The sequence below is a fragment of the Grampus griseus genome (assembly GCF_964374135.1).
Source record: "Grampus griseus genome assembly, chromosome: 2".
NCBI classification, from domain to species: Eukaryota; Metazoa; Chordata; class Mammalia; order Artiodactyla; family Delphinidae; genus Grampus; species Grampus griseus.
Genome location: NC_139018.1, coordinates 172,396,991 through 172,422,932, shown reverse-complemented (window position 1 = coordinate 172,422,932; position 25,942 = coordinate 172,396,991). Strand labels below are relative to the sequence as shown.

Here is a 25,942-nt window from a genome sequence, read left to right as displayed (position 1 = left end):
GCAATGGACTTCAATAGACATTCCTCCAAAGAAAATATACAAGTAGCCAATAAGCGTGTGAACAGATGCTCGATATCATTAGTCATCAGAAAAGTGCAAACAAAACCACAATGGTATAACGTTTCACATCCATTAGGATAGCTATTATCAAAAAACAAAAACAGAAAATAACAAGCATTGATGAAGATGTGGAGAAATTGGAACCCTTGTGTATTGCTGGTGGGAATGTAAAATGGTATAGCCACCGTGGAAAACAGTTTGGCAGGTCCTTAAAAAGTTAAATGCGGAATTGCCCTATGATCCAGCAATTCCACTTCTAGGTATATACACAAAACAATTAAAACCACAGACTCAAACAAATATTTGTACACCAATGTTTATTGCAGCATTATTCATAGTAGCCAAAAGGTAAAAGCAATACAAGTGGCTATCGGTAGATGAATGAATAAACAAATGTGGTATATATATACAATGGAATATTATTCAGCCATAAAAAGGAATTCTGATATGTGCTACCGCATGTACAATCTTGAAGTAATACAGAAACAAGAGGACAAATATTGCATGATCCCATTTCTATGATGAACGTAGAACAGGCAAATTCATAGAGACAGGAAAAATAGAGGTTACTGGGGACTGGTGTGGGAGGGGAGAATCAGTGCTATTGTTTAATGGGTTCAGAGGTTCTCTTTGGGATGATGAAAATTTCTGAAAATAGTGGTGATAGTTGCATAACATTGTGAATATACTTGCAACCACTGAATTGTACATGAAAATGATAAATTTTATGTTATGTATATTTTATCACATTAAAATGAAATCCTCTTTATACCCTTCTACTAAGTTTTGGTTCTGGTTTTTGGTTTGCTATTGATGACAGTGGTTGTTTTCAACTAGTACTTCCTTCAAGCTAAAGAAGGATTTCTATAAAATAAAGGAAATCCTCATTTTTTCTAATTGGTAAGACAATTGCTGAACTATTTCATTTCCTCTTAGACTTTCCCTTCACACGCACTCAATTCCATATAAGATGAACTTAGTGACTCCTCTCTTCTGAAACAATTTCAAGAAAATTAGCTCCACAAATTATTTGGTAACCTGTTCTACCATTTCTCCTAGCTAAAACTGGTGACTGATGCAGAAGTTTGTTTTATTTAACCATCTCTATCTTTTAATGGGCAAATTTGCTCAAATGATAACAAGATAATTTCAACTCAGAAGGAAAAAAGAAGATACAATGACGCAGTTAAGTAAAAACTTTAAAAATGTAAAGACAGAAAACTGGTTTTTTATGTTCTTATTCCTCGATTTTCCAATCCTATCAAAATACATCAAAACACCAATAATGCATTTGCAATTTAATAGAAAATAATTACCTTATAGCAATCAAAAAATCTTTGTATTGGATTATTTATCTAAAAGTTGACTTTAATTTGTAATTCTCTTCAGATGGTATATTTAGATTCACTGTAATCTACAGTATATGCAGACTATTTGAAGAGCCTGTGAGTTTTATAGTTTTGCAATCAATGTGTTGTTTTGTTTTGTTTGGCATGGCATACATCTTTATAATATATTGGGTGGGCCAAAAAGCCTTCAGTTTTTTAAGTAAAAATAAAAGACACATTTTTCATTATCACCATGAACTTTATTGAACAACGTATTCACCCTTTTGTTCCACTACTTTCTGTCATTTTTCAGGCAACTTCGTAATTCCATCTTCCCAAAACTTTTTGAGCAAAGAACTTTTCCAGGTGCCTTTTACAGTCTTCCAGGGAATTGAAATTTTTTCCACTAAGAGAATTTTGTAAAGACTGAAATAAGTGGAAATCTGAAGGCATGATGGGTGGTGAATACAGAAGATGAATAATAACTTCCCAGACAAAGTGTAATAGTTTTTGCCTGTTCATCAAAGACACATGCAGCCTTGCGTTATCCTGATGGAAGATTATGCGTTTTCTCTTGACTAATTCTGGATGCTTTTCGTCAAGTGCCATCTTTAGTTTGTCTAATTGGGAGCCGTACTTGTTGGAATTAATGTTTGGTTTTCTGGAAGGAGCTCATAATAGATAACTCCCTTCCAATCCCACCATATACACAACATCACCTTCACTGGATGAAGACTGGCCTTTGGTGTGGTTGGTGGTGATTCATTTCGCTTGCCCCACGATCTCCTATGTTCCACATTGTTGTACAGTATCCACTTTTCATTGCTCATCACAATTTGTTTTAAAAACAGAACATTTTCATTACATTTAAGTAGAGAATCACATGTGGAAATATGGTCAAGAAGGTATTTTTCACTTAACTTCTGTGGAATCCAAACATCAAATCAATTCACGTAACCAGGCTGGTGCAAATGATCTTCAACGCTTGATGTGGATATTTTGAGTATGTCAGCTATCTCCCACGTGGTATAACGTTGACCGTTCTCAATTATTCTTTCAATTGATCGCTATCAACTTCAACTGGTCAACCCGATAGTGGAGCATCATCCAGCGAGAAGTCTCCAGCACAAAACTTCACAAACCACTTTTGACACGTTCTATCAGTCACAGCACCTTCTCCATCCACTGCACAAATATTTTTGTGCGTTTCATTTGCATTTTTACCTTTCTTGAAATAATAAAGCATAATATTCCAAAAACGTTGCTTCTTTTCTTCCATCTTCAATATTAAAATGGCTACACAAAAATTTACCAATTTTGATAAGTCTTCTTTTTTTAATTCGAGAATAATTGCTTTACAATGGTGTGTTAGTTTCTGCTTTATAACAAAGTGAATCAGTTATACATATACATATGTTCCCTCTTGTGTCTCCCTCCCTCCCACCCTCCCTATCCCACCCCTCCAGGCGAGCACAAAGCACCGAGCTGATATCCCTGTGCTATGCGGCTGCTTCCCACTAGCTATCTACCTTACCTTTGGTAGTGTATATATGTCCATGCCTCTCTCTCGCTTTGTCACAGCTCACCCTTCCCCCTCCCCATATCCGCAAGTCCATTCTCTAGTAGGTCTGTATCTTTATTCCTGTCTTACCCCTAGGTTCTTCGTGACATTTTTTTCTTAGATTCCAGATATATGTGTTAGCATACGGTATTTGTCTTTCTCTTTCTGACTTACTTCACTCTGTATGACAGACTCTAGGTCTATCCACATCATTACAAATAGCTCAATTTCGTTTCTTTTTATGGCTGAGTAATATTCCATTGTATATATGTGCCACATCTTCTTTATCCATTCATCTGATGATGGACACTTAGGTTGCTTCCATCTCCGGGCTATTGTAAATAGAGCTGCAATGAACATTTTGGTACATGACTCTTTTTGAATTATGGTTTTCTCACGGTATATGCCCAGTAGTGGGATTGCTGGGTCATATGGTAGTTCTATTTTTAGTTTTTTAAGGAACCTCCATACTGTTCTCCACAGTGGCTGTATCAATTTATATTCCCACCAACAGTGCAAGAGGGTTCCCTTTTCTCCACACCCTATCCAGCATTTATTGTTTCTAGACTTTTTGATGATGGCCATTCTGACTGGTGTGAGATGATATCTCATTGTTTTGATTTGCATTTCTCTAATGATTAATGATGTTGAGCATTCTTTCATGTGTTTATTGGCAGTCTGTATATCTTCTTTGGAGAAATGTCTATTTAGGTCTTCTGCCCATTTTTGGATTGGGTTTTTTTTTTATTATTAAGCTGCATGAGCTGCTTATAAATTTTGGAGAGTAAACCTTTGTAAGTTGGTTCATTTGCAAATATTTTCTCCCATTCTGAGGGTTGCCTTTTGGTCTTGTTTATGGTTTCCTTTGCTGTGCAAAAGCTTTGAAGTTTCATTAGGTCCCATTTGTTTACTTTTATTTTTATTTCCATTTCTCTAGGAGGTGGGTCAAAAAGGATCTTGCTGTGATTTATGTCATAGAGTGTTCTGCCTATGTTTTCCTCTAAGAGTTTGATAGTTTCTGGCCTTACATTTAGGTCTTTAATCCATTTTGAGCTTATTTTTGTGTATGGTGTTAGGGAGTGATCTAATCTCATACTTTTACATGTACCTGTCCAGTTTTCCCAGCACCACTTATTGAAGAGGCTGTCCTTTCTCCACTGTACACTCCTGCCTCCTTTACCAAATATAAGGTGACCATATGTGCATGGGTTTATCTCTGGGCTTTCTATCCTGTTCCACTGATCTATATTTCTGTTTTTGTGCCAGTACCATACTGTCTTGATTACTGTAGCCTTGTAGTATAGTCTGAAATCAGCAAGCCTGATTCCTCCAGCTCCATTTTTCGTTCTCAAGATTGCTTTGGATATTCGGGGTCTTTTGTGTTTCCATACAAATTGTGAAATTTTTTGTTCTACTTCTGTGAAAAATTCCAGTGGTAGTTTGATAGGGATTGCATTGAATCTGTAGATTGCTTTGGGTAGTAGAGTCATTTTCACAATGTTGATTCTTCCAATCCAAGAACATGGTATATCTCTCCATCTATTTGTATCATCTTTAATTTCTTTCATCAGTGTCTTATAATTTTCTGCATACAGGTTTTTTGTCTCCTTAGGTAGGTTTATTCCTAGATATTTTATTTTTTTTGTTGCAGTGGTAAATGGGAGTGTTTTCTTGATTTCACTTTCAGATTTTTCATCATCAGTGTTTAGGAATGCAAGAGATTTCTGTCCATTAATTTTGTATCCTGCTACTTTACCAAATTCATTGATTAGCTCTCGTAGTTTTCTGGTAGCATCTTTAGGAATCTCTATGTATAGTATCATGTTATCTGCAAACAGTGACAGCTTTACTTCTTCTTTTCCGATTTGGATTCCTTTTATTTCCTTTTCTTCTCTGATTGCTGTGGCTAAAACTTCCAAAACTATGTTGAATAAGAGTGGTGAGAGCGGGCAACCTTGTCTTCTTCCTGATCTTAGTGGAAATGCTTTCAGTTTTTCACCATTGAGGACAATGTTGGCTGTGGGTTTGTCATATATGGCCTTTATTATGTTGAGGAAAGTTCCCTCTATGCCTACTTTCTGCAGGGTTTTTATCATAAATGGGTGTTGAATTTTGTCGAAAGCTTTCTCTTCATCTATTGAGATGGTTATATGGTTTTTCTCCTTCAATTTGTTAATATGGTGTATCACGTTGATTGATTTACATATATTGAAGAATCCTTGCATTCCTGGAATAAACCTCACTTGATCATGGTGTATGATCCATTTAATGTGCTGTTGGATTCTGTTTGCTAGTATTTGTTGAGGATTTTTGCATCTATGTTCAACAATGATATTGGCCTGTAGTTTTCTTTCTTTGTGACATCCTTTTCTGGTTTTGGTATCAGGGTGATGGTGGCCTCGTAGAATGAGTTTGGGAGTGTTCCTCCCTCTGCTATATTTTGGAAGAGTTTGAGAAGGATAGGTGTTAGCTCTTCTCTAAATGTTTGATAGAATTTGCCTGTGAAGCCATCTGGTCCTGGGCTTTAGTTTGTTGGAAGATTTTTTAATCACAGTTTCAATTTCAGTGCTTGTGATTGGTCTGTTCATATTTTCTATTTCTTCCTGATTCAGTCTTGGCAGGTTGTGCATTTCTAAGAATTTGTCCATTTCTTCCAGGTTGTCCATTTTATTGGCATATAGTTGCTTGTAGTAATCTCTCATGATCTTTTGTATTTCTGCAGTGTCAGTTGTTACTTCTTTTTCATTTCTAATTCTACGATTTGAGTATTCTCCCTTTTTTTCTTGATGAGTCTGGCTAATGGTTTATCAATTTTGTTTATCTTCTCAAAGAACCAGCTTTTAGTTTTATTGATCTTTGCTATTGTTTCCTTCATTTCTTTTTCATTTATTTCTGATCTGATCTTTATGATTTCTTTCCTTCTGCTAACTTTGGGGTTTTTTTGTTCTTCTTTCTCTAATTGCTTTAGGTGCAAGGTTAGGTTGTTTATTCGAGATGTTTCTTGTTTATTAAGGTAGGATTGCATTGCTATAAACTTCCCTCTTAGAACTGCTTTTGCTGCACCCCATAGATTTTGAGTTGTCATGTCTCCATTGTCATTTGTTTCTAGGTGTTTTTATATTTCCTCTTTGATTTCTTCAGTGATCACTTCGTTATTAAGTAGTGTATTGTTTCGCCTCCATGTGTTTGTATTTTTTACAGATCTTTTCCTGTAATTGATATCTAGTCTCATAGCGTTGTGGTCAGAAAAGATACTTGATACAATTTCAATTTCCTTAAATTTACCAAGGCTTGATTTGTGACCCAAGATATGATCTATCCTGGAGAATGTTCCATGAGCACTTGAGAAAAATGTGTGTTCTGTTGTTTTTGGATGGAATATCCTATAAATATCAATTAAGTCCATCTTGTTTAATGTATCACTTAAAGCTTGTGTTTCCTTATTTATTTTCATTTTGGATGATGTGTCCATTGGTGAAAGTGGGGTGTTAAAGTCCCCTATTATGAATGTGTTACTGTCGATTTCCCCTTTTATGCCTGTTAGTATTTGCCTTATGTATTGAGGTGCTCCTATGTTGGGTGCATAAATATTTACAATTGTTATATCTTCTTCTTGGATTGATCCCTTGATCATTATGTAGTGTCCTTCTTTGTCTCTTCTAGTAGTCTTTATTTTAAAGTCTATTTTGTCTGATATGAGAATTGCTACTCCAGCTTTCTTTTGGTTTCCATTTGCATGGAATATCTTTTTCCATCCCCTTACTGTCAGTCTGTATGTGTCTCAAGGTCTGAAGTGGGTCTCTTGTAGACAGCATATATAAGGGTCTAGTTTTTGTATCCATTTTGCCAATCTGTGTCTTTTGGTGGGAGCATTTAGTGCATTTACATTTAAGGTAATTATCAATATGTATGTTCCTACTCCCATTTTCTTAATTGTTTTGGGTTCTTTATTGTAGGTCTTTCCCTTCTCTTGTGTTTCTTGCCTAGAGAAGTTCCTTTAGCATTTGTTGTAAAGCTGGTTTGGTGGTGCTGAACTCTCTCAGCTTTTGCTTGTCTGTAAAGGTTTTAATTTCTTCATCAAATCTGAATGAGATCCTTCCTGGGTAGAGTAATCTTGGTTGCAGGTTTTTCTCCTCCATCACTTTAAATATGTCCTGCCAGTCCCTTCTGGCTTGCAGAGTTCTGCTGAAAGATCAGCTGTCAACCTTATGGGGATTCCCTCGTGTGTTATTTGTTGTTTTTCCCTTGCTGCTTTTAATATGATTTCTTTGTATTTAATTTTTGACAGTTTGATTAATATGTGTCTTGGCGTATTTCTCCTTGGATTTATCCTTTATGGGACTCTCTGTGCTTCCTGGACTTGATTAACTATATCCTTTCCCATATTAGGGAAGTTTTCAACTATAATCTCTTCAAATATTTTCTCAGTCCCTTTCTTTTTCTCTTCTTCTTCTGGAACCTCTATAATTCAAATGTTGGTGCATTTAACGTTGTCCCAGAGGTCTCTGAGACTGTCCTAGTTCTTTTCATTCTTTTTTCTTTATTCTGCTCTGCAGTAGTTATTTCCACCATTTTATCTTCCAGGTCACTTATCCGTTCTTCTGCCTCAGTTATTCTGCTATTGATCCCATCTAGAGTATTTTTAATTTCATTTATTGTGTTGTTCATCATTGCTTGTTTCATCTTTAGTTCTTCTAGGTCCTTGTTAAATGTTTCTTGCATTTTTTCTAGTCTATTTCCAAGATTTTGGATCATCTTTACTATTATTATTCTGAATTCTTTTTCAGGTAGACTGCCTATTTCCTCTGCATTTGTTAGGTCTGGTGGGTTTTTACCTTGCTCCTTCATCTGCGGTGTGTTTTTGTGTCTTCTCATTTTGCTTATCTTACTGTGTTTGGGGTCTCCTTTTTGCAGGCTGCAGGTTCGTAGTTCCCGTTGTTTTTGGTGTCTGTCCCCAGTGGCTAAGGTTGGTTCAGTGGCTTGTGTAGGCTTCCTGGTGGAGGGGACTAGTGCCTGTGTTCTGGTGGATGAGGCTGGATCTTGTCTTTCTGGTGGGCAGGTCCACGTCTGGTGGTGTGTTTTGGGGTGTCTGTGGACTTATTATGATTTTAGGCAGCCTCTCTGCTAATGGGTGGGGTTGTGTTCCTGTCTTGCTAGTTGTTTGGCATAGGATGTCCAGCACTGTAGCTTGCTGGTCGTTGAGTGAAGCTGGTTGCTGGTGTTGAGACGGAGATCTCTGGGATATTTTCGCCATTTGATATTATGTGGAGCTGGGAGGTGCCTTGTGGACCAGTGTCCTGAAGTTGGGTCTCCCTCCTCAGAGGCACAGCACTGACTCCTGGCTGCAGCACCAAGAGCCTTTCATCCACACGGCTCCTTAATTTGGGATGGTTCGTTGTCTATTAATGTATTCCACAGATGCAGGTACATCAAGTTGATTGTGGAGATTGAATCCGCTGCTCCTGAAGCTGCTGGGAGAGATTGCCCTTTCTCTTCTTTGTTCTCACAGCTCCCAGGGGCTCAGCTTTGGGTTTGGCCCCGCCTCTGCGTGTACGTTGCCTGAAGGCGTCTGTTCTTGGCTCAGACAGGACGGGGTTAAAGGAGCCGCTGATTCGGGGGCTCTGGCTCACTCAGGCCGCGGGGGAGGGAGGGGCACGGAGTGCGGGGCGGGCCTGCGGCGGCAGAGGCCGTCATGGCGTTGCAGCAGCCTGAGGCGTGCTGTGCGTTCTCCCGGGGAAGTTGTCCCTGGATCCTGGGAGCCTGGCAGTGGCGGGCTGCACAGGCTCCCCGGAAGAGGGGTGTGGAGAGTGACCTGTGCTCGCACACAGGCTTCTTGGTGGCGGCAGCAGCAGCCTTAGCATCTCATGCCTGTCTCTGGGGCCCGCGCTTTTAGCCGCGGCTCACGCCCGTCTCTGGAGCTCCTTTAAGCAGCGCTCTTAATCCCCTCTCCTCGCGCACCAGGAAACAAAGAGGGAGGAAAAGTCTCTTGCCTCTTCGGCAGGTCCAGACTTTTCCGCGGACTCCCTCCCGGCCAGCCGTGGCGCACTAACCCCTTCAGGCTGTGTTCACGCCGCCAACCCCAGTCCCCTCCCTGCGCTCCGGCCGAAGCCCGAGGCTCAGCTCCCAGCCCCGCCCGCCCCGGCGTGTGAGCAGACAAGCCTCTCGGGCTGGTGAGTGCCGGTCGGCACCGATCCTCTGTGCGGGGATGTCTCCGCTTTGCCCTCCGCACCCCTGTGGCTGCGCTCTCCTCCGCGGCTGCGAACCTCCCCCCTCCGTCACCTGCAGTCCCCGCCCGCGAAGGGGCTTCCTAGTGTGTGGACACTTTTCCTCCTTCACGGCTCCCTCCCACCGGTGCTGGGCCCGTCCCTATTCTTTTGTCTCTGTTTTTTCTTTTTTCTTTTGCCCTACCCAGGTACGTGGGGAGTTTCTTGCCTTTTGGGAGGTCTGAGGTCTTCTGCCAGCGTTCAGCAGGTGTTTTGTAGGAGTTGTTCCACGTGTAGATGTATTTCTGGTGTATCTGTGAGGAGGAAGGTGATCTCCGCGTCTTACTCTTCCGCCATCTTCCCGGAAGCCCATAAGTCTTTTTTAAAATGCACGCTAAGAAAATTGTTTCCAATGAAGTTAAAGACAGCTAAGTGCTACCAGAGCCATCCTACAGAAAAAACAGAACGAACATTTTGGTACACGCAATACTTATTTAACATTACAAAAAAATTTAAGTATAAGATTATGTGACCCATTTAACATTTGAAAAACATTTAAGAATAAGGCAAAAAATGTACTTTTATGATCTAAAAATGACCCAAATTTTATAGATGGAAATCAAGACCAATAATAGTAGGCATCTTCTTCAGAATTACACCAAATATGTAACACTACCTATAATTTTTAGCTATTTAGAAGGTAATATTTTTTATTTATTCATTAAAATAGTCTGGAAAATCTATTCCCTCAGGTATCTACATCTTTAAAAAGAAAAATAAAGAAATGCATTGTAGAGAAGGCTTTTCTGAAAAATCCATTAATGTTCCAATTTCAATGCAAGGAAAATTATGACATTTTTAATAGGATCATTCTGACAAATTAAGATTTGTAAATGTGTAAGTGCAGATTTTCACAGCAAATAGTACTTGAGTAATTATACCTAAAACATATAAAATCATTTTTTATATATTTACGACTACACTACTTTTTTAAAACATCTTTACTGAAGTATAATTGCTTTACATTGTTGTGTTAGTTTCTGCTGTATAACAAAGTGACTCAGCTATACATATACATATATCCCCATATCTCCTCCCTCTTGCGTCTCCCTCCCACCCTCCCCATCCCGCCCCTCTAGGTGGTCACAAAGCACCGAGCTGATCTCCCTGTGCTATGCGGCTGCTTCCCACTAGCTATCTATTTTACATTTGACTACTTTTTTAAAAAAGACTATTTTTTTAGAGCAGTTTTAGGTTTACAATAAAATTGAGATGAAGTTACAAGACTTCCCGTCTCCTCCCCTGCTCCCGCACATGATAGCCTCCCTCATTTTCAACATCCTCTGTACTCTTCCTGTTCATCTCTTTTCCCTCCCCACCCCACCCCAACTACTGATTTTTTTATTGTCTCTACAGTTTCACCTTTTCCAGAATGTCACATAGTTTTGAACCATATAGTAGGTAGCCTTCTCCAGTTGGCTTCTTTCACTTACTAGTATACAGTTAAACTTCCTCCATGTTTTTTCAAGGCCTTATAGCTGATTCTTTTCTAGAACTGAATGGTATTTCATTGTCTGGATGTACCAAGGTTGATTTATCTATTCCCCTACCAAAGGACATCTTGGTTGTTTCTAAGTTTGGGGAATTAAGAATAAAGCAGCTAAAAACATCCATTTAGTTCTCCTTTGAAATCTTTCATTTTATAGTTTTGCTCATATAGATCTTATACATATTTTGTTAAATTTTCACCTAAGTATTGCATTTGGGGAGGCGCTAATGTAAATATTAATGTGTTTCTAATTTTTAATTTCACTTGTTCATCCCCTGATATACAGAAAAGTAGCTGACTTTTGTATATAAACCTTGTATCCTGTAATCTTGGTATAATCACTTTTTAGTTCCAGGAGTTTTTTTGGCCAATTTTTATGAATTTTCTACGTAGATGATCATGTCATCTGTGAATAAAGGAAGTGTTATGTCTTCCTTCCTAGTCTGTATACATTTTATTTCCTTTACTTGCCTTATTAAATTAGTAAGGACTTCTAATATGAGGTTGAAAAGTAGTGGTGAGAGGGGACATCCTTGCCTTATATCTCACCATAATGGGAAAGCTTCAAATTTATTACCATTAAGTATGATATTAGCTGTAGGCTTTTTGTAGATAGTCATTATGCAGTTGAGAAAGTTCCACTCTGTTCCTAGTTTATTGAGATTTTTTAAAAATCATAGATATTGGATTTTTTCAAACACTTTTTCTGCATCAATTGATAAGATCATGTTATTTTTCCTATTTAGTCTGCTGATATGATGGACTGCATTACTTGATTTTCAAATGGTGAACCAGCCTTGCACACCTGGGATAAATCCCACTAAATTATGGTGTATAATTCTTTTTATAGCTTTTTTTTATTGGAGTATAACTGCTTTAAAATGTTGTGTTAGTTTCTGCTGTACAATGAAGTGAATCAGCTATATGTATAACTATATCCCCTCCCTCTTGGACCTCTCTCTCACCCACCCCTATCCCACCCATCTAGGTCATCACTGAGCACTGAGCTGAGCTCCCCATGCTATACAGCAGGTTCCCACTAGCTATCTATTTCACACATGGTAGTGAATTTATGTCAAACTTAATCTCCCAGTTGGTCTCACCCTCCCCTTCCCCACCATGTCCACATGTCCATTCTCTACATCTACGTCTCTATTCCTGTCCTGCAAATAGGTTCGTCTGTACCATTTATCAAGATTCCACATATATGCATTAATATACGATATTAGTTTTTCTCTTTCTGGCTTACTTCACTCTGTATGACAGATGCTAGGTCCATCCATATCTCTACAAATGACCCAATTTCATTCTTTTTATGGCTGAGTAATATTCCATTGTATATATGTACCACATCTTCTTTATCCATTCATCTGTAGTTGGATATTTAGGTTTTTTCCATATCCTGGCTATTGTAAATAGTGGTGCAATGAACATTGGGGTACATGTGTCCTTTTGAATTATGGTTTTCTCAGGGTATGTGCCCAGTAGTGGGATTGCTGGGTCATATAGTAGTTCTATTTTTAGTTTTTTAAGGAACCTCCATACTGTTCTCCATACTGGCTGTTTCAATTTACATTCCCACCAACAGTGCAAAAGGGTTCCCTTTTCTCCATACCCTCTCCAACATTTACTGTTTGTAGATTTTTTGATGATGGCGATTCTGACTGGTTTGAGGTGATACCTCACTGTAGCTTTGATTTGCATTTCTCTAATAATTAGTGATGTTGAGTATCTTTTCATGTGCCTCTTGGCCGTCTGTATGTCTTCTTTGGTGAAATGTCTTTTTAGGTCTTCCACCCATTTTTGTATTGGGTTGTTTTTTTGATAATGAGCTCCATGAGCTCTTTGTATATTTTGGAGATTAACCCTTTGTCTGTTGCTTCATTTGCAAATATTTTCTCCTATTCTGAGGGTTGTCCTTTTGTCTTGTTTATGGTTTCCTTTGCTGTGCAAAAGCTTTTAAGTTTCATTAGGTCCCATTTGTTTATTTTTGTTTGTATTTCCATTACTGTAGGAGGTGGGTCAAAAAAGATCTTGCTGTGGTTTATGTCAAAGAGTGTTTGTCCAATGTTTTCCTCTAAGAGTTTTATAGTGTCCGGTCTTACATTTAGGTCTTTAATCCATTTTGAGTTTATTTTTGTGTATGGTGTTAGGGAGTGTTCTAATTTCATTCTTTTACATGTAGCTGTCCAGTTTTCCCAGCACCACTTATTGAAGAGGCTGTCTTTTCTCCATTGTATATTCTTGCCTCCTTTATCAAAAATAAGGTGACCATATGTGCGTGGGTTTATCTCTGGGCTTTCTATCCTGTTCCACTGATCTATATTTCTGTTTTTGTGCCAGTACCATACTGTCTTGATTACTGTAGCTTTGTAGTATAGTTTGAAGTTGGGGAGCCTAACTCCTCCAGCTCCGTTTTTCATTCTTTGAAATGAATTGAAATTGATTTCTTTGACTATTCATGGTCTTTTGTGTTTCCATACGAATTGTAAAATTTTTTGTTCTAATTCTGTGAAGAATGCCATTGGCAGTTTGATAGGGATTGCATTGAATCTGTAGATTACTTTGGGTAGTACAGTGATTTTCACAATATTTATTCTTGCAATCCAAGACCATGGTATATTTCTCCATCTGTTTATGTCATCTTTGATTTCTTTCATCAGTGTTTTATAGTTTCCTGAGTACAAGTCTTTTGTCTCCTTAGGTAGGTTTATTCCTAGGTATTTTACTCTTTTTGTTGCAATGGTAAATAGTATTGTTTCCTTAATTTCTCTTTCTGATTTTTTGTTGTTAGTGTATAGGAATGCAAGAGATTTCTGTGCACTAGTTTTGTATCCTGCAACCTTACCAATTTCATTGATTAGTTCTAGTAGTTTTCTGGTGGCATCTTTAGGATTTTCTATGTATAGTATCATGTCATCTGCAAACAGTGACAGTTTTACTTCTTCTTTTCCAATTTGTATTCCTTTTATTTCTTTTTCTTCTCTGATTGCCAGTCTAGGACTTCCAAAACTATGTTGAATAAGAGTGGTGAGAGTGGACGTCCTTGTCTTGTTCCTGATCTGAGTTGATATGGTTTCAGTTTTTCACCATTGAGATTAATGTTTGCTGTGGGTTTGTCATATATGGCCTTTACTATGTTGAGGTAGGTTACCTCTATGACCTTTTTCTGGAAAGTTTTTATCATAAATACGTGTTGAATATTGTCAAAAGATATTTCTGCATCTACTGAGATGATCATATGTTTTTTCTTCCTTAATTTGTTAATATGGTTTATCACATTGATTGATTTGTGTATATTGAAGAATTCTTGCATTCCTACCCCCCTTGATCATGGTGTATGATCCTTCTAATGTGTTGTTGGATTCTGTTTGCTAGTATTTTGTTTAGGATTTTTGCATCTATGTTCATCAGTGATACTAGCCTATAATTTTCTTTTTTTGTGATATCTTTGTCTGGTTTTGGTATCATAGTGATGGTAGCCTCATAGAACAAATTTGGGAGTGTTCCTCCCTCTGGAATTTTTTGGAAGAGTTTGAGAAGGATGGGTGTTAGCTCTTCTCTAAATGTTTGATAGAATTCTCCTGTGAAGCCATCTGTTTGTTGACATTTGTTTCTTGGAAGATTTTTAATTACAGTTTCAATTTCATTACTTATGATAGGTCAGTTTATATTTTCTAATTCTTCCTGGTTTAGTCTTGGAAAATTGTACTTTTCCAAGAATTTGTCCCTTTCTTCCCAGTTATCCATTTTATTGGCATATAGTTGTCTGTAATAGTCTCTTAAAATCCTTTCTATTTCTGCCATGTCAGTTGTGATTTCTCCTTTTTCATTTCTAATTTTATTGATTGAGTCCTCTCCCTTTTTTTCTTGATGAATCTGGCTAAATGTTTATCAATCAATTTTGTTTTTCTTCTCAAAGAACCAACTTTTAGTTTTATTGATCTTTGCTATTGTTTTCTTCATTTCTATTTCATTATTTCTGCTCTGATATTTATGATTTCTTTTCTTCTACTGACTTTGTGTTTTCTTTGTTCTTCTTTCTCTAGTTGCTTTAGGTGTAAGGATAGATTGTTTATTTGAGATTTTTCTTGTTTCTTGAGGTAGGATTGAATTGCTATAAACTTCCCTCTTAGAACTGCTTTTGCTGCGTCCCATAGGTTTTGGGTCATTGTGTTTTCATTGCCATTTGTTTCCATGTATTTTTTAATTTCTTCTTTGACTTCTTCAGTGATCTCTTGGGTATTTAGTAGTTCACTCTTCAGCCTCCATATATTTGTGTTTTTTACAGTTTTCTTCCTGTAATCGATTTCTAATCTCATAGTGTTGTGGTCAGAAAAGATGCTTGATACGTTTTTAATTTTCTTAAATTTTCTGATGCTTGATTTTTGGCCCAAGATGTGATCTATCATGGAGAATGTTTCATGTGCACTTGAGAAGAAAGTGTATTCTGCCACTTTTGAGTGGAATGTTCTATAAACATCAATTAAATCTATCTGGTCTATTGTGTCATTTAAAGCTTATGTTTCCTTATTTATTTTCTGTTTGGATGATCTGTCCTTTGGTGTAAGTGGGGTGTTAAAGTCCCCTACTATTATTGTGTTACTGTCAATTTCCCCTTTCATGGTTGTTAGCATTTGCCTTATGTATTGAGGTGCTTCTATGTTGGGTGCATAAATATTTACAATTGTTATATCTTCTTCTTGGATTGATCCTTTGATCATTATGTAGTGTCCTTCTTTGTCTCTTGTAATAGTCTTTATTTTAATATCTGTTTTGTCTGATATGACAATTGCTACTCCAACCTTCTTATTATTTCCATTTGCATAGAATATGTTTTTCCATCCCCTCACTTTCAGTCTCTATGTGTCCCTAGGTCTGAAGTGGGTCTCTTGTAGACAGCATATATACAGGTCTTGTTTATGTATCCATTCAGCCAGTCTGTGTCTTTTGGTTGGAGCATTTAATTCATTTACATTCAAGGTTATTATTGATATGTATGTTCCTATTACCATTTTCTTAATTGTTTTGGCTTTGTTTTTGTGGGTCTTTTTCTTCTCTTGTGTTTCTCACCTAGAGAAGTTCCTTTAGCATTTGTTGTAAAGCTGGTTTGGTGGTGCTCCATTCTCTTAGCTTTTGCTTGTCTGTAAAGCTTTTGATTTCTCCATCGAATCTGAAAGAGATCCTTGCTGAGTAGAGTAATCTTTGTTGTAGGTGTTTCTTTTTCATCACTTTAAGTATATCCTGCCACTCTCTTCTGGCCTGCAGAGTTTCTGCTGAAAAATCAGCTGATAAACTTACAGGGATTCCATTGTATGTTATTTTTTGCTTTTCCCTTGCAACTTTTAATATTTTTTCTTTGAATTTAATGTTTGTTAGTTTGATTATGTGTCTTGGTATGTTCCTCCTAGTATTTATCCTGTATGGGACTCTCTGTGCTTCCTGGACTTGGGTGACTATTTGCTTTCCCCTATTATGGAAGTTTTCTACTATAATCTCTTAGAAAATTTTCTCAGACCCTTTCTTTTCCTCTTCTTCTTCTGGGATGCGACCTGTATAATGTTGGTATGTTTACTGTTGTCCCAGCGGTCTCTGAGATTGTCAATTTTTTTCATTCTTTTTTCTTTTTCTGCTCCTCAGCAGTTATTTCCACCATTCTGTCTTCCAGTTCACTTATTCCTTCTTCTGCCTCAGGTGTTTTGTTGTTGATTCCTTCTAGTGTATTTTTCATTTCAGCTATTGTGTTGTTCATCTCTGTTTGTTTGTTCTTTAGTTCTTCTAGAACTTTTTAAAACTTTTATACTTTCTCAAGCTGTGCCTACATTCTGTTTCCGAGATCCTGGATCATCTTTACTGTCATTACTCTAAATTCTTTCTCAGGTAGGTTGCTTATTTCCTCTTCATTTATTTGGTCTTATAGGTTTTTACCTTGTTCCTTCATCTGTGACCCTTTTTTTTGTGGTCTCTTTTTTTTTTTTTGATGGGTCAGTTTGTGTTCCTGTCTTACTGGTTGTTTGGCCTGAGGCTTCCAGCATTGGAGTTCATAGGCTGTTGGGTAGAGCTCAGTCTTGGTGCCAAGATGAGGACCTCCAGGAGACCTCACTCCAATGAATATTCCCTGGGGTCTGAGGTCCTCTGCTAGTCCAGTGGTCCTGACTCGGATCTCGACCAGAGGAGCTCAGGCCCGACCCCTTGCTTGTGAACCAAGATCCTGCAAATCGTACAGGGCAGCAAAAAAAAAAAAAAAAAAAAAAGGAGCAAAACAATAACAAAGGGAAAAAAATAAAATTAGAAAACTAACAGATATGTTAGAAAAAATAAAAATATAGATTAAACAACCAGAAGGTAAAACAGAATCACAATAGGAAAAAAAGAGGGAAAAAGAAAAAAAAGCTGAATAAGGCCTTGGCTGTGGGGGGTGGGGCTTAGGCAGGGGTGGGGTTTAGGCAGTGGGCGGGGCCTATGCTTAGGACCCACAGGGCCAGAAAAGGCCCTGGGGGTTCAGGGGTGTGGGGCTTAGTCTCAACATGCAGGAAGGGCCAAGGAGTGCCTCTGGCCTTGGAGGGTGAAGGACCAGGTCCAGGTCTGGGACCCAGGCTCCCTGGGCCCGAGTGTCAGGGGAAACACCCTCTGCACCTCCCCTGATCCTCTGATCCTGGAGGGCCCCTCTCCATCCGCCTCTCCTCGGCTCCCCCACCCCCCATCTCCCTCCTAGGCCCCGAGGACCCAGGCAGGCTGGAGGGGGCCTTCAGAGGGTGGAGGACCTGGCCCAGGAGCCCAGCAGGCTTCCCAGAGCTGATTGGGCAGGGGACATACTAGGCACACTCCCCCCTTATCCTCTGAGCCCTCCCAGGGTCCCTCCAGACATGGGAACCCCTCCCCTCTCTCAGCCACCCCTCGGGGCACCAGTCCTGTACAGCCTCCACTTCTCCTACCTCCTCACTTCCCCCCATGTCCTACCCAGTCTCTCGGGGGTTCCTCCCATCTCCTTGGGTGCTGAGGTCTCCCAACAGCAACCGGCAGGTGCCCTACCTGTGGGGAGACAGGAACTCTGCATCCTTCCGTGCAGCCATCTTGACTCTGCCTCCCTCTTTTTATATCTTTTTGTATTTGATTTGCTAATATTTTGTTGAGGATTTTTGCCTCAATGTTCATGAGAGATATTGTTCTGTAGTTTTCTTGTAATATTTTTGTATGGTTTTAGTATTAGGATAATGCTGGCTGTGTGGAATGAGTTAGGAAATATTCCTTCCTCTTCTGTCCTCTTAAAAGAGATTGCAGAGAATTGGTATGATTTCTTCCTTAAAAGTTAAGTAGAATTCACCAGTGAACCCATCTGTACCTGGTGCTTTCTGTTTTGGAAGGATATTAATTATTGATTCAATTTCTTTACTCGGTATAGGCCTATTCAGATCATCTATTTCTTCCTGTGTGAGTTTTGACAGATTGCTTCTTTCAAGGAGTTGATCCACTTTGTCTAGGTCGTCTAATTTGTGGACATAGAATTGTTCATAGCATTCCTTTGTTATCCTTTTAATTTCAGTGAGATCTGTAGTGATGTCCCCTCTTTAATTTCTGATGTTGCTAATTTGCGTCTTCTCTTTTTTTCTTAGTTTGCATGGCTAGAGGCATAACAATTTTATCAATCTTTTCAAAGAGTCAGGCTGTAGTTTTATTGATTTCTCTATTGATTTTCTGTTTTCAATTTCACTGATTTCTGCTCTAATTCTTATTATTTCTTTTCCTCCCCTTACATGGCATTTCATTTGCTCTCCTTTTACTAGTTTCCCAAGGTGGAAACTTAATTTATTGACTGTAGATCTTTCTTTTCTAATATGTGCATTCAATATTATAAGTTTCCCTCTAAGCACTGCTTATGCTACGTTCTACACATTTCGATGTTTTGTTTTCATTTTTATTTACTCCAAAATATATTTTAATTTCTCTTGAGATTTCTTCTTTGACCCATGTGTTATTTAGAAACGTTTAATATCCACATAATTGGAGATTTTTCTATTACCTGTTACTGATTTTTAATTAAATTCCATTATGAGAACAGACGTTATATTATTTCTATTCTTTTAAATTTGTTAGTTTCTGTTACACCCCAGAATGTGGTTTATTTTGGTAAATGTTCCTTGTGAGCTTGAGAAGAATGTATATTCTGCTTTTATCAGATGAAGTAGGCTGTAGATGTCAATTATATCCAGTTGATTGATAGTGTCATTGAGTTCAACTATGTCTTTACTGATTTTCTGACTGCTGGAACTGTCCATTTCTGAGAGAGGGGTGTTGAAGTTTCCAACTATAATAGTGGTTTCATCTATTTCTCTGCATTTCTATCAGTTTTTGCCTTATGTGGTTTGATGCTCTGTAGGTGTATACACATTAAGGATTATGTCTCCTTGGAGAACTGACTCCTTTATTATTATGTAATGATGCCTTTCTTAACCCTCGAAAAATTTCCTTACTTTCAAGTCTGGTCTGTCTGAAATTAATATAAGTACTTCTACTTTCTTCTGATTAATGTTAGCATGGTATATTTTTCTCCATCCATTTAATTTTAATTTATATGTTAAGTTAACTTCATAACTTTTTATAAGGACACAAAAGCTACATGGGTCTTAATACCAAAAATCATTAGAAGCAATGAGAATTACAATATAATTTTAATAGCATAACATTTAATCACACAGTGCAGAACTACCAATGTTTCATTCAAATTTGCTGCAATGCCTATTAAGTATCATAGACTTGAACTTTATATACATGTGTACACCCTTAGTAAACTATTAAATTAAACTACATACTCAATAATTTTCCTCCTACATGGAGCCTTTTGTACACGCCTTCATTATTTATACAAAGTGTTGCCACTTTCCAAAATATCAGGCATATTCATATTCAAATATTAGATACAAAATGCATCCTAAACTCAAATAAGTAATACTTTTCAGCTTATCTGAGCATTTTTCACTCTATAAATTCCAATACAAAGATAAATATAAATGTATGTAAAATATTTTCATATTTAAGGATATTAGAGTCAACTACTTGGTTATAAATTCTTCTTCATAAAGAAGATTATCATGGTATGACTTGAAAGAAATTATTTATATGATAATTTTTTTAGAATTATAAGTATTGTAAGTTTCTGTGGGATTGACAGAAGAAGATAAAGATACATTGTTAAACAAGATATCCTTGGGCCTTTCTTTAAGGACTTTAAAGATTAATGGAGAACTCAGAAAAGTAAAACACATAATGAAAGTCTTAAAAAAGTGCTATAGTTAGGGTTCTATGAGAACTCATAGGAGGGACACTCCAATGCCTGATGAATGAATACTTATATACTTCAACTTTAATCTGTATATTCAGTGGATTACTCACTTCTGGACATAATACTACTTGATGAAAAATTATGGTCTGAGGTAATCTGAAGATTTTATATTTTACTTTTCACAAATGCATGATTTAAATTATTATTCCCAGAGGGTAAGTAGAACACAGAAAAGAATAAAACAGGAAAATTTAAACAATGCTTTAAGCTACCTGTTTCTCCTTAGGGTACAATTAAAATATTTAGTATTCATTGGGTTATTATAGTTCACCAGACAAGGTAATGAGAACATTCCCTATCTCGGTTAATCCTCTCAATCCTATAAAGTACTATTTAACCCTATTAAAGTATTAGTAATATACTCATCTTTTAGATGTGGAAACTGGGGTTTACAGTAGTCAAAGATTTCGCCCCAAGTCATAAAGCCAGAAGCTAAGCTTTCAACAACTGTGACTAGATCTCCTCTTATGGTGTAAGGAAAAACCATAAAGCATAAGGGGAGAGTGAGATTGGGGGATTTGGTGGAGTGGCAGGCAAGTTCGGTTATCCATTCTTTAGGCTATTTGTTATCACAGATCACTGCAGAGAACGCCTATGTTAAACATTACTCTGCACACATAAGCCTCTCAGAAATCTTTCCAGCATCTGAAAATGTATGCAGAATGGATAGCCCCTGCTATGCGTATCTGAGAGCATCCCAACATAGGAAAGCAAATCGCATAATTCTGTATCTAATTATTTAACATCAGGATAACCATTATTTATTATCACATAAGACACTAATGCATTTGCTGTTATATTTGTAAGCTGAACTTCTAATTTTGAACAGGGCTTGTACCTGACTGTTTTCATGATGGTACCCGATTCCGCAAATAAGATACTCTTCTACTTTGAAACCTCCCTCTTCAATTAATGGCTTCCTATTATAAAACTTTGTCTAGGTCTTACTGGTGTACCTTGACTTCATTATATTAAACTGAGTCAAATGTCTGAAACTAAATTTACTGCTTTCTATGCTGAAAACAATTGATTACATAAAAGTCGCTTGCCACAGCAGAATAAGGAGCATAATTCCATATTTGAAGGAGACCCTAAAACTACAATTCAAATGTTTTTAAAGAATCTAAACATTATTCCATAATTACAAGTGTATTTCCTAAAATAAATTTTAACTAATTAATTCTTGTGATGCACTTTATATAAACAATAAAAAAATTTCATTCTTGGACTAACTTAGTGGGAAAACATGTTCTAATTTTTAAGAGGCTTTATTGAAGGGTGCTTTTAGAAAAAGTGCAGAATACGTAACTAAAATTAACTATTAACATTTTCTAGAGATCAAGGGGAACCAACTTAGAAGACTACAACTTTGCTTAAATTTAGCACCATTTGTATACATTTTAAAAATTGATATGCTACAGTTTTTAAAAATAGTTTTTTTTCTCTAGCATCTATTCTTCATTTCTTCCTATAGCACAAAAATTTATCCCTGCCCCCCAAAAAGATTATAAATGCGTGCATGTGCATAACAAAGAGGTTTGACTATGGGACATTTCCTTGTTAAAAAGATACCTCAAAGGGAGAGAAAATCCTGAATTTGGTTAAGTAATTGAAGTAAACATAAGAGAGAGTCACGAGTACATTTTTACAAAGGCCCAAGACGGGTGTGATCGTTCCCAGGCCAATGATTAAACTAAGTCTAACAAAGATAAAGGGTAGATCCTGGAGCACGATGCCCAGGGAATTCAGAAGCGGGTTCCGGGGAGTCAGTATCATTCGAAGAAGAGAAATGAAACTGAAGATGTAGACGGGGTAGACCCAGCCTGACGTGTACACTTTGGGGTGCCCGGCCACCCGCACCATTTCTATGGTGTCCGACCACAGCAGAAAGCTCCAGAGGAAGATCTCAGCGCGCACATCCTGCTGCGACATCATTCTCAGGATTCCCCGTTCGAAGGTGGGCTCTTGGCGTCCCTCCAGCTCAGGAGTCGAGCCCTCTGTTGTGGCTCCTGGTAGCCATGACAGCCGGGTCCTCCCGGCTGGCTGCGAAGGTGTCAGGTTTTCATTTTGCCTCAATTCATCCGTCACAGTTTTTATTTGGGGCAAACTGGTCGTGTGGACGTGCCTGTCTTCGTTACCTGCAATAAGTTGATTTATTTACATTTTAACTTCAAATTTTTATTTAGAATTTAACTTTTCTTCTAATTTTATTTAAATTTTTATTTAAATTTTAAATTTTTATTTAAATTTTAAATTTTTATTTAGAATTTAACTTTTCTTTCAATTTTACTTAAATTTAAATTGTTATTTAAATTAAAATGTAAAATTTTAATTGTTATTTAAATTAAATTTTAATTGTTATTTAAATTAAATTTTTATTTAACTGTGATTTTTAAATTTTTATTTAAAGTGAGATATTTAAATTTTTATTTAAATTTAAAAATGAAATTTAAGTGTTCTCTTATTTGAGGTCTGTTTCACACATGGAATTTCAAGATAGCAATGAGTAGCACAGTGCAGAAAAAACAGAGGCAGAGAAGGCTCTTTGTGTCTTTGTATTTCCCTGGGTATGGATCCTAAGTCATTTTTACCATTTCAGAATAATAGCCATTACTGGTTACTGAGCTAAGTAAGCACTTTCACACATTATCTCATTTAATCCTCAGATAAAAAGGTGAGAGATAGGGATTACTATTCCATTCGATAAATATGGAAACTGGAGTACAAGAGGTGAAATGATGCCTAAATTCAAATACACAGTTAGGAATGGGCAGAGCTGGAATTCACGCCCAGACTTGTTTGACCCCAATTGACAATCCCTTAACTTTATGGCTGCTAGCACTTTCTAGAGGCAATACATCACATGCTGATTATAAAACAGATACATATCATAAAATCAAATGAATCCAAAGTTCAATGGTCCAATCTTATTTTATTAGACACCCACAGAGATCACTACAACCCAGATCGCCAAGCTTAGAGTCTGGTGCTAAGAGGGTCTTCTGAGCATGATCATGAGAGAGCACGAGAGAGCCTTAGTGAAGGATAACATTCTGTATCCAAGATTCTTAAGCTGTTCTTTCCCCCGGAGTTTTTGAACTCGTCAGTGCGATGGGTTAGACTAAAGTATCTCATTTGTGACCATGAAGCTGTGGCTGGTCAACATGTCAGGCATCTGAATGAGTAGGGCATTTCCTCATTAACATCATAAAGTGAGTGAGTGTGTGTGTGTGTGTGTGTGTGTGTGTGTGTGTGAGACAGGGAGAGAGAGAGAGAGAGAGAAAGAGAAAGAGGCAGAGAGAGAGAGAGGGAATGTGTGTGGCTCTCTGTATACACATGGGTGTTGAGGTTGGGGTTATGAAGGAAGCTCAAATCTCAGAACTTACTAACTGTTGATGGTATGATTTTTCTACATGAAAGGACTAGCACATTATTTTCCAAATATTTGAACACTTAAGCACCGTTTTCATTGCTAAGGAATTTCTCAAGTCTTGACAAAGTTTACTCAGCAAATGTGCTGAGCTGCCACATTACTTGATAAGACAAAATTTAAAGGGAGTCATTAGATGGAATAGCTCTAAAGGTTAAAGACACAAAGTCAATAAAAGTTGCTGAGATGTACTGAGCTGAAGTGAAAACATTTTAAAACAAATAAGTTATTATGATTAATGACTAATAAAAGGCTTGCTTACTATAAGTAGGAGTTGTTTAAAGGACAAACCTCAGTTTTCTTTCTATACAATTAATTATTTTAAAATTTTAAGTGTGAATTGAGTATATTTATCAAGTAAAAAATAAATTCTTGATGAGATATTATTTGCTTCTGGTATGAATCACTCATAAATAAATGTTAGGAACCATAACCCTTAGAAACTTCCTTATCAAACTTAGATGTCACAGTGGCATGAGTAGGAATCTTTTTTTTTAAACTGGAATATAGTTGATTTATAATGTTTTGTCAGTTCAGGTGTACAGCAAAGTGATTCAGTTATATATATATATATATATATTCATTCCTTTTCAGATTCTTTTCCCATATAGGTTATTACAGAATATTGAGTAGAGTTCCCTGTGCTCTAGTAGGTCCCTGTGCTCAGTAGGTCCTTGTTAGTTATCTATTTTATATACAGTAGTGTGTATCTGTTAATCCCAATTTCATAATTTATCCCTTCCCCCTACATGTCCCCTTTGGTAACCATAAGTTTGATTTTGAGATCTGTGAGTCTGTTTCTGTTTTGTAAATAAGTTCATTTGTGTTGTTTTTAAAATTAGATTCCACACATAAGTGATATCATACAACAATGGAATATTACTCAGCCATAAAAAATAATTTATAAAAAAGAAAAAAATAATGCCACTTGCAGCAACATGGATGGACCTAGAGATTATCATACTTAATGAAGTAAGGCAGACAGAGAAAGGAATCATTCTGATAAATTACATTCAAGAGAGAAAAATATATGCTAATTACTATTATTTTAACAATCATAATATCATCTGTTTTTAAACTCAGATGCTCACTTGCATCAATTGTATCTCTTACTTTACCAAAAAAAAAATCAATATAGAAAATACGTTTCTTAGAGTGTGTCAAGTCTTAGAGCACTCTCCTTCACCTCTCGTAGTAGATCAAGGTGTTCAAATGAAGATCCAAATTCCTTTGTCAATATGAGGAACAAAGCATATCATTTGGGCTTTTGAGGATGACTGCAAATTCAGCATCGTTTCAAAGCCAGGAAGTGCAATCTAAGAAGTGACACAATAACATTTTTTAAACAGTCATTGGGAGTCGTAATATCTGAGGATAAGAGCTGTTGGTACAAACAACGAATTCTTAGCTAGGGTTCATTTTTAATGAAATACAAAAGCCCTAATCCATGTGTATTTGGTAAAATCAGCCTCATATTTCTCCACGGCTCATTAGGGACTAGTTTAGATTTGGGGACTAGTTTAGGGTCTCTGCTGTCCTCTTTCCAAGTAAGAAGCATTATAACTATGAGCTGGAAAGCTCTGCTGGCCTCCCAAAGGGCAGGGTAGAGCTGAGGATGTCAAGAATTCATTTGGTCATTAGAACAGACCAGCAAGTTTATCCTCCAGTCACATAAACCTTCATGTATTCAATACTATTCCCTTCGGCTCCATGATTAGTTTCCCTCCAAATTATTATTTTTAAAATTTCCACTTATAGCTGGAATTCTTTTTATTGTTGCTGTTAGTTGTCAGGGTTTCTATTTGAGGAAAATTATATTTACTTGTGCAAAATCTGTAAAAGATATCAACACAAAGAGAGCAATCTACTCACTTCCTTAAAGGCTTACGTTGCCCTGTAAAAAGTAGAGGACTTCCCTGGTCCGCCTGCCAATGCAGGGGACATGGGTTCGAACCCTGGTCCAGGAAGATCCCACATGCTGTGGAGCAACTAAGCCTGTGTGTTGCAACTACTAAGCCTACTCTCTAGAGTCCAAGAGCCACAAGTACTGAGCCAGTGTGCCACAACTACTGAAGCTCGTGCGCCTAGAAGCCCGTACTCCGCAACAAGAGAAGCCACGGCAATGAGAAGCCCACGCACCACAATGAAGAGTAGCCCCCACTCGCCGCAACTAGAGAAAGCCTGTGCACAGCAATGAAGACCCAACACAGCCAAAAACTTAATTAATTAATTAATTTTAAAAGAAAGAAATACAACACATAAAAAATAAAAAGTAAAAATAGCAGGCCTGCTGCATAGTTCCCCACAGCTTATGCCAGCCGCCAAAACAACTTTATTTCCTCACCATGCATGCCAAATAAATAAGGAAATGCAATTTTTTTTTTTTTTTTTTTTTGCAGTACGTGGGCCTCTCACTGCTGTGGCCTCTCCCGTTGCGGAGCACAGGCTCTGGACGCGCAGACTCAGCAGCC

At 37.4% G+C, this 25,942-nt stretch overlaps 1 protein-coding gene across 1 annotated transcript in view; it reads right to left on the bottom strand.

Annotated features, from left to right (window-relative positions):
• Positions 1-21,601: 21,601 nt before the first annotated feature.
• TMEM236 (transmembrane protein 236) overlaps positions 21,602-25,942 on the bottom strand; it is a gene marked incomplete at both ends in the record, with an annotated part of 45,822 nt that continues 41,481 nt past the window's right edge. The window contains one exon of the mRNA XM_082649182.1: positions 21,602-22,179. Within this exon, the coding sequence (XP_082505308.1) occupies positions 21,602-22,179 (578 nt within the window). The remainder of the gene's footprint in view (positions 22,180-25,942) is intronic.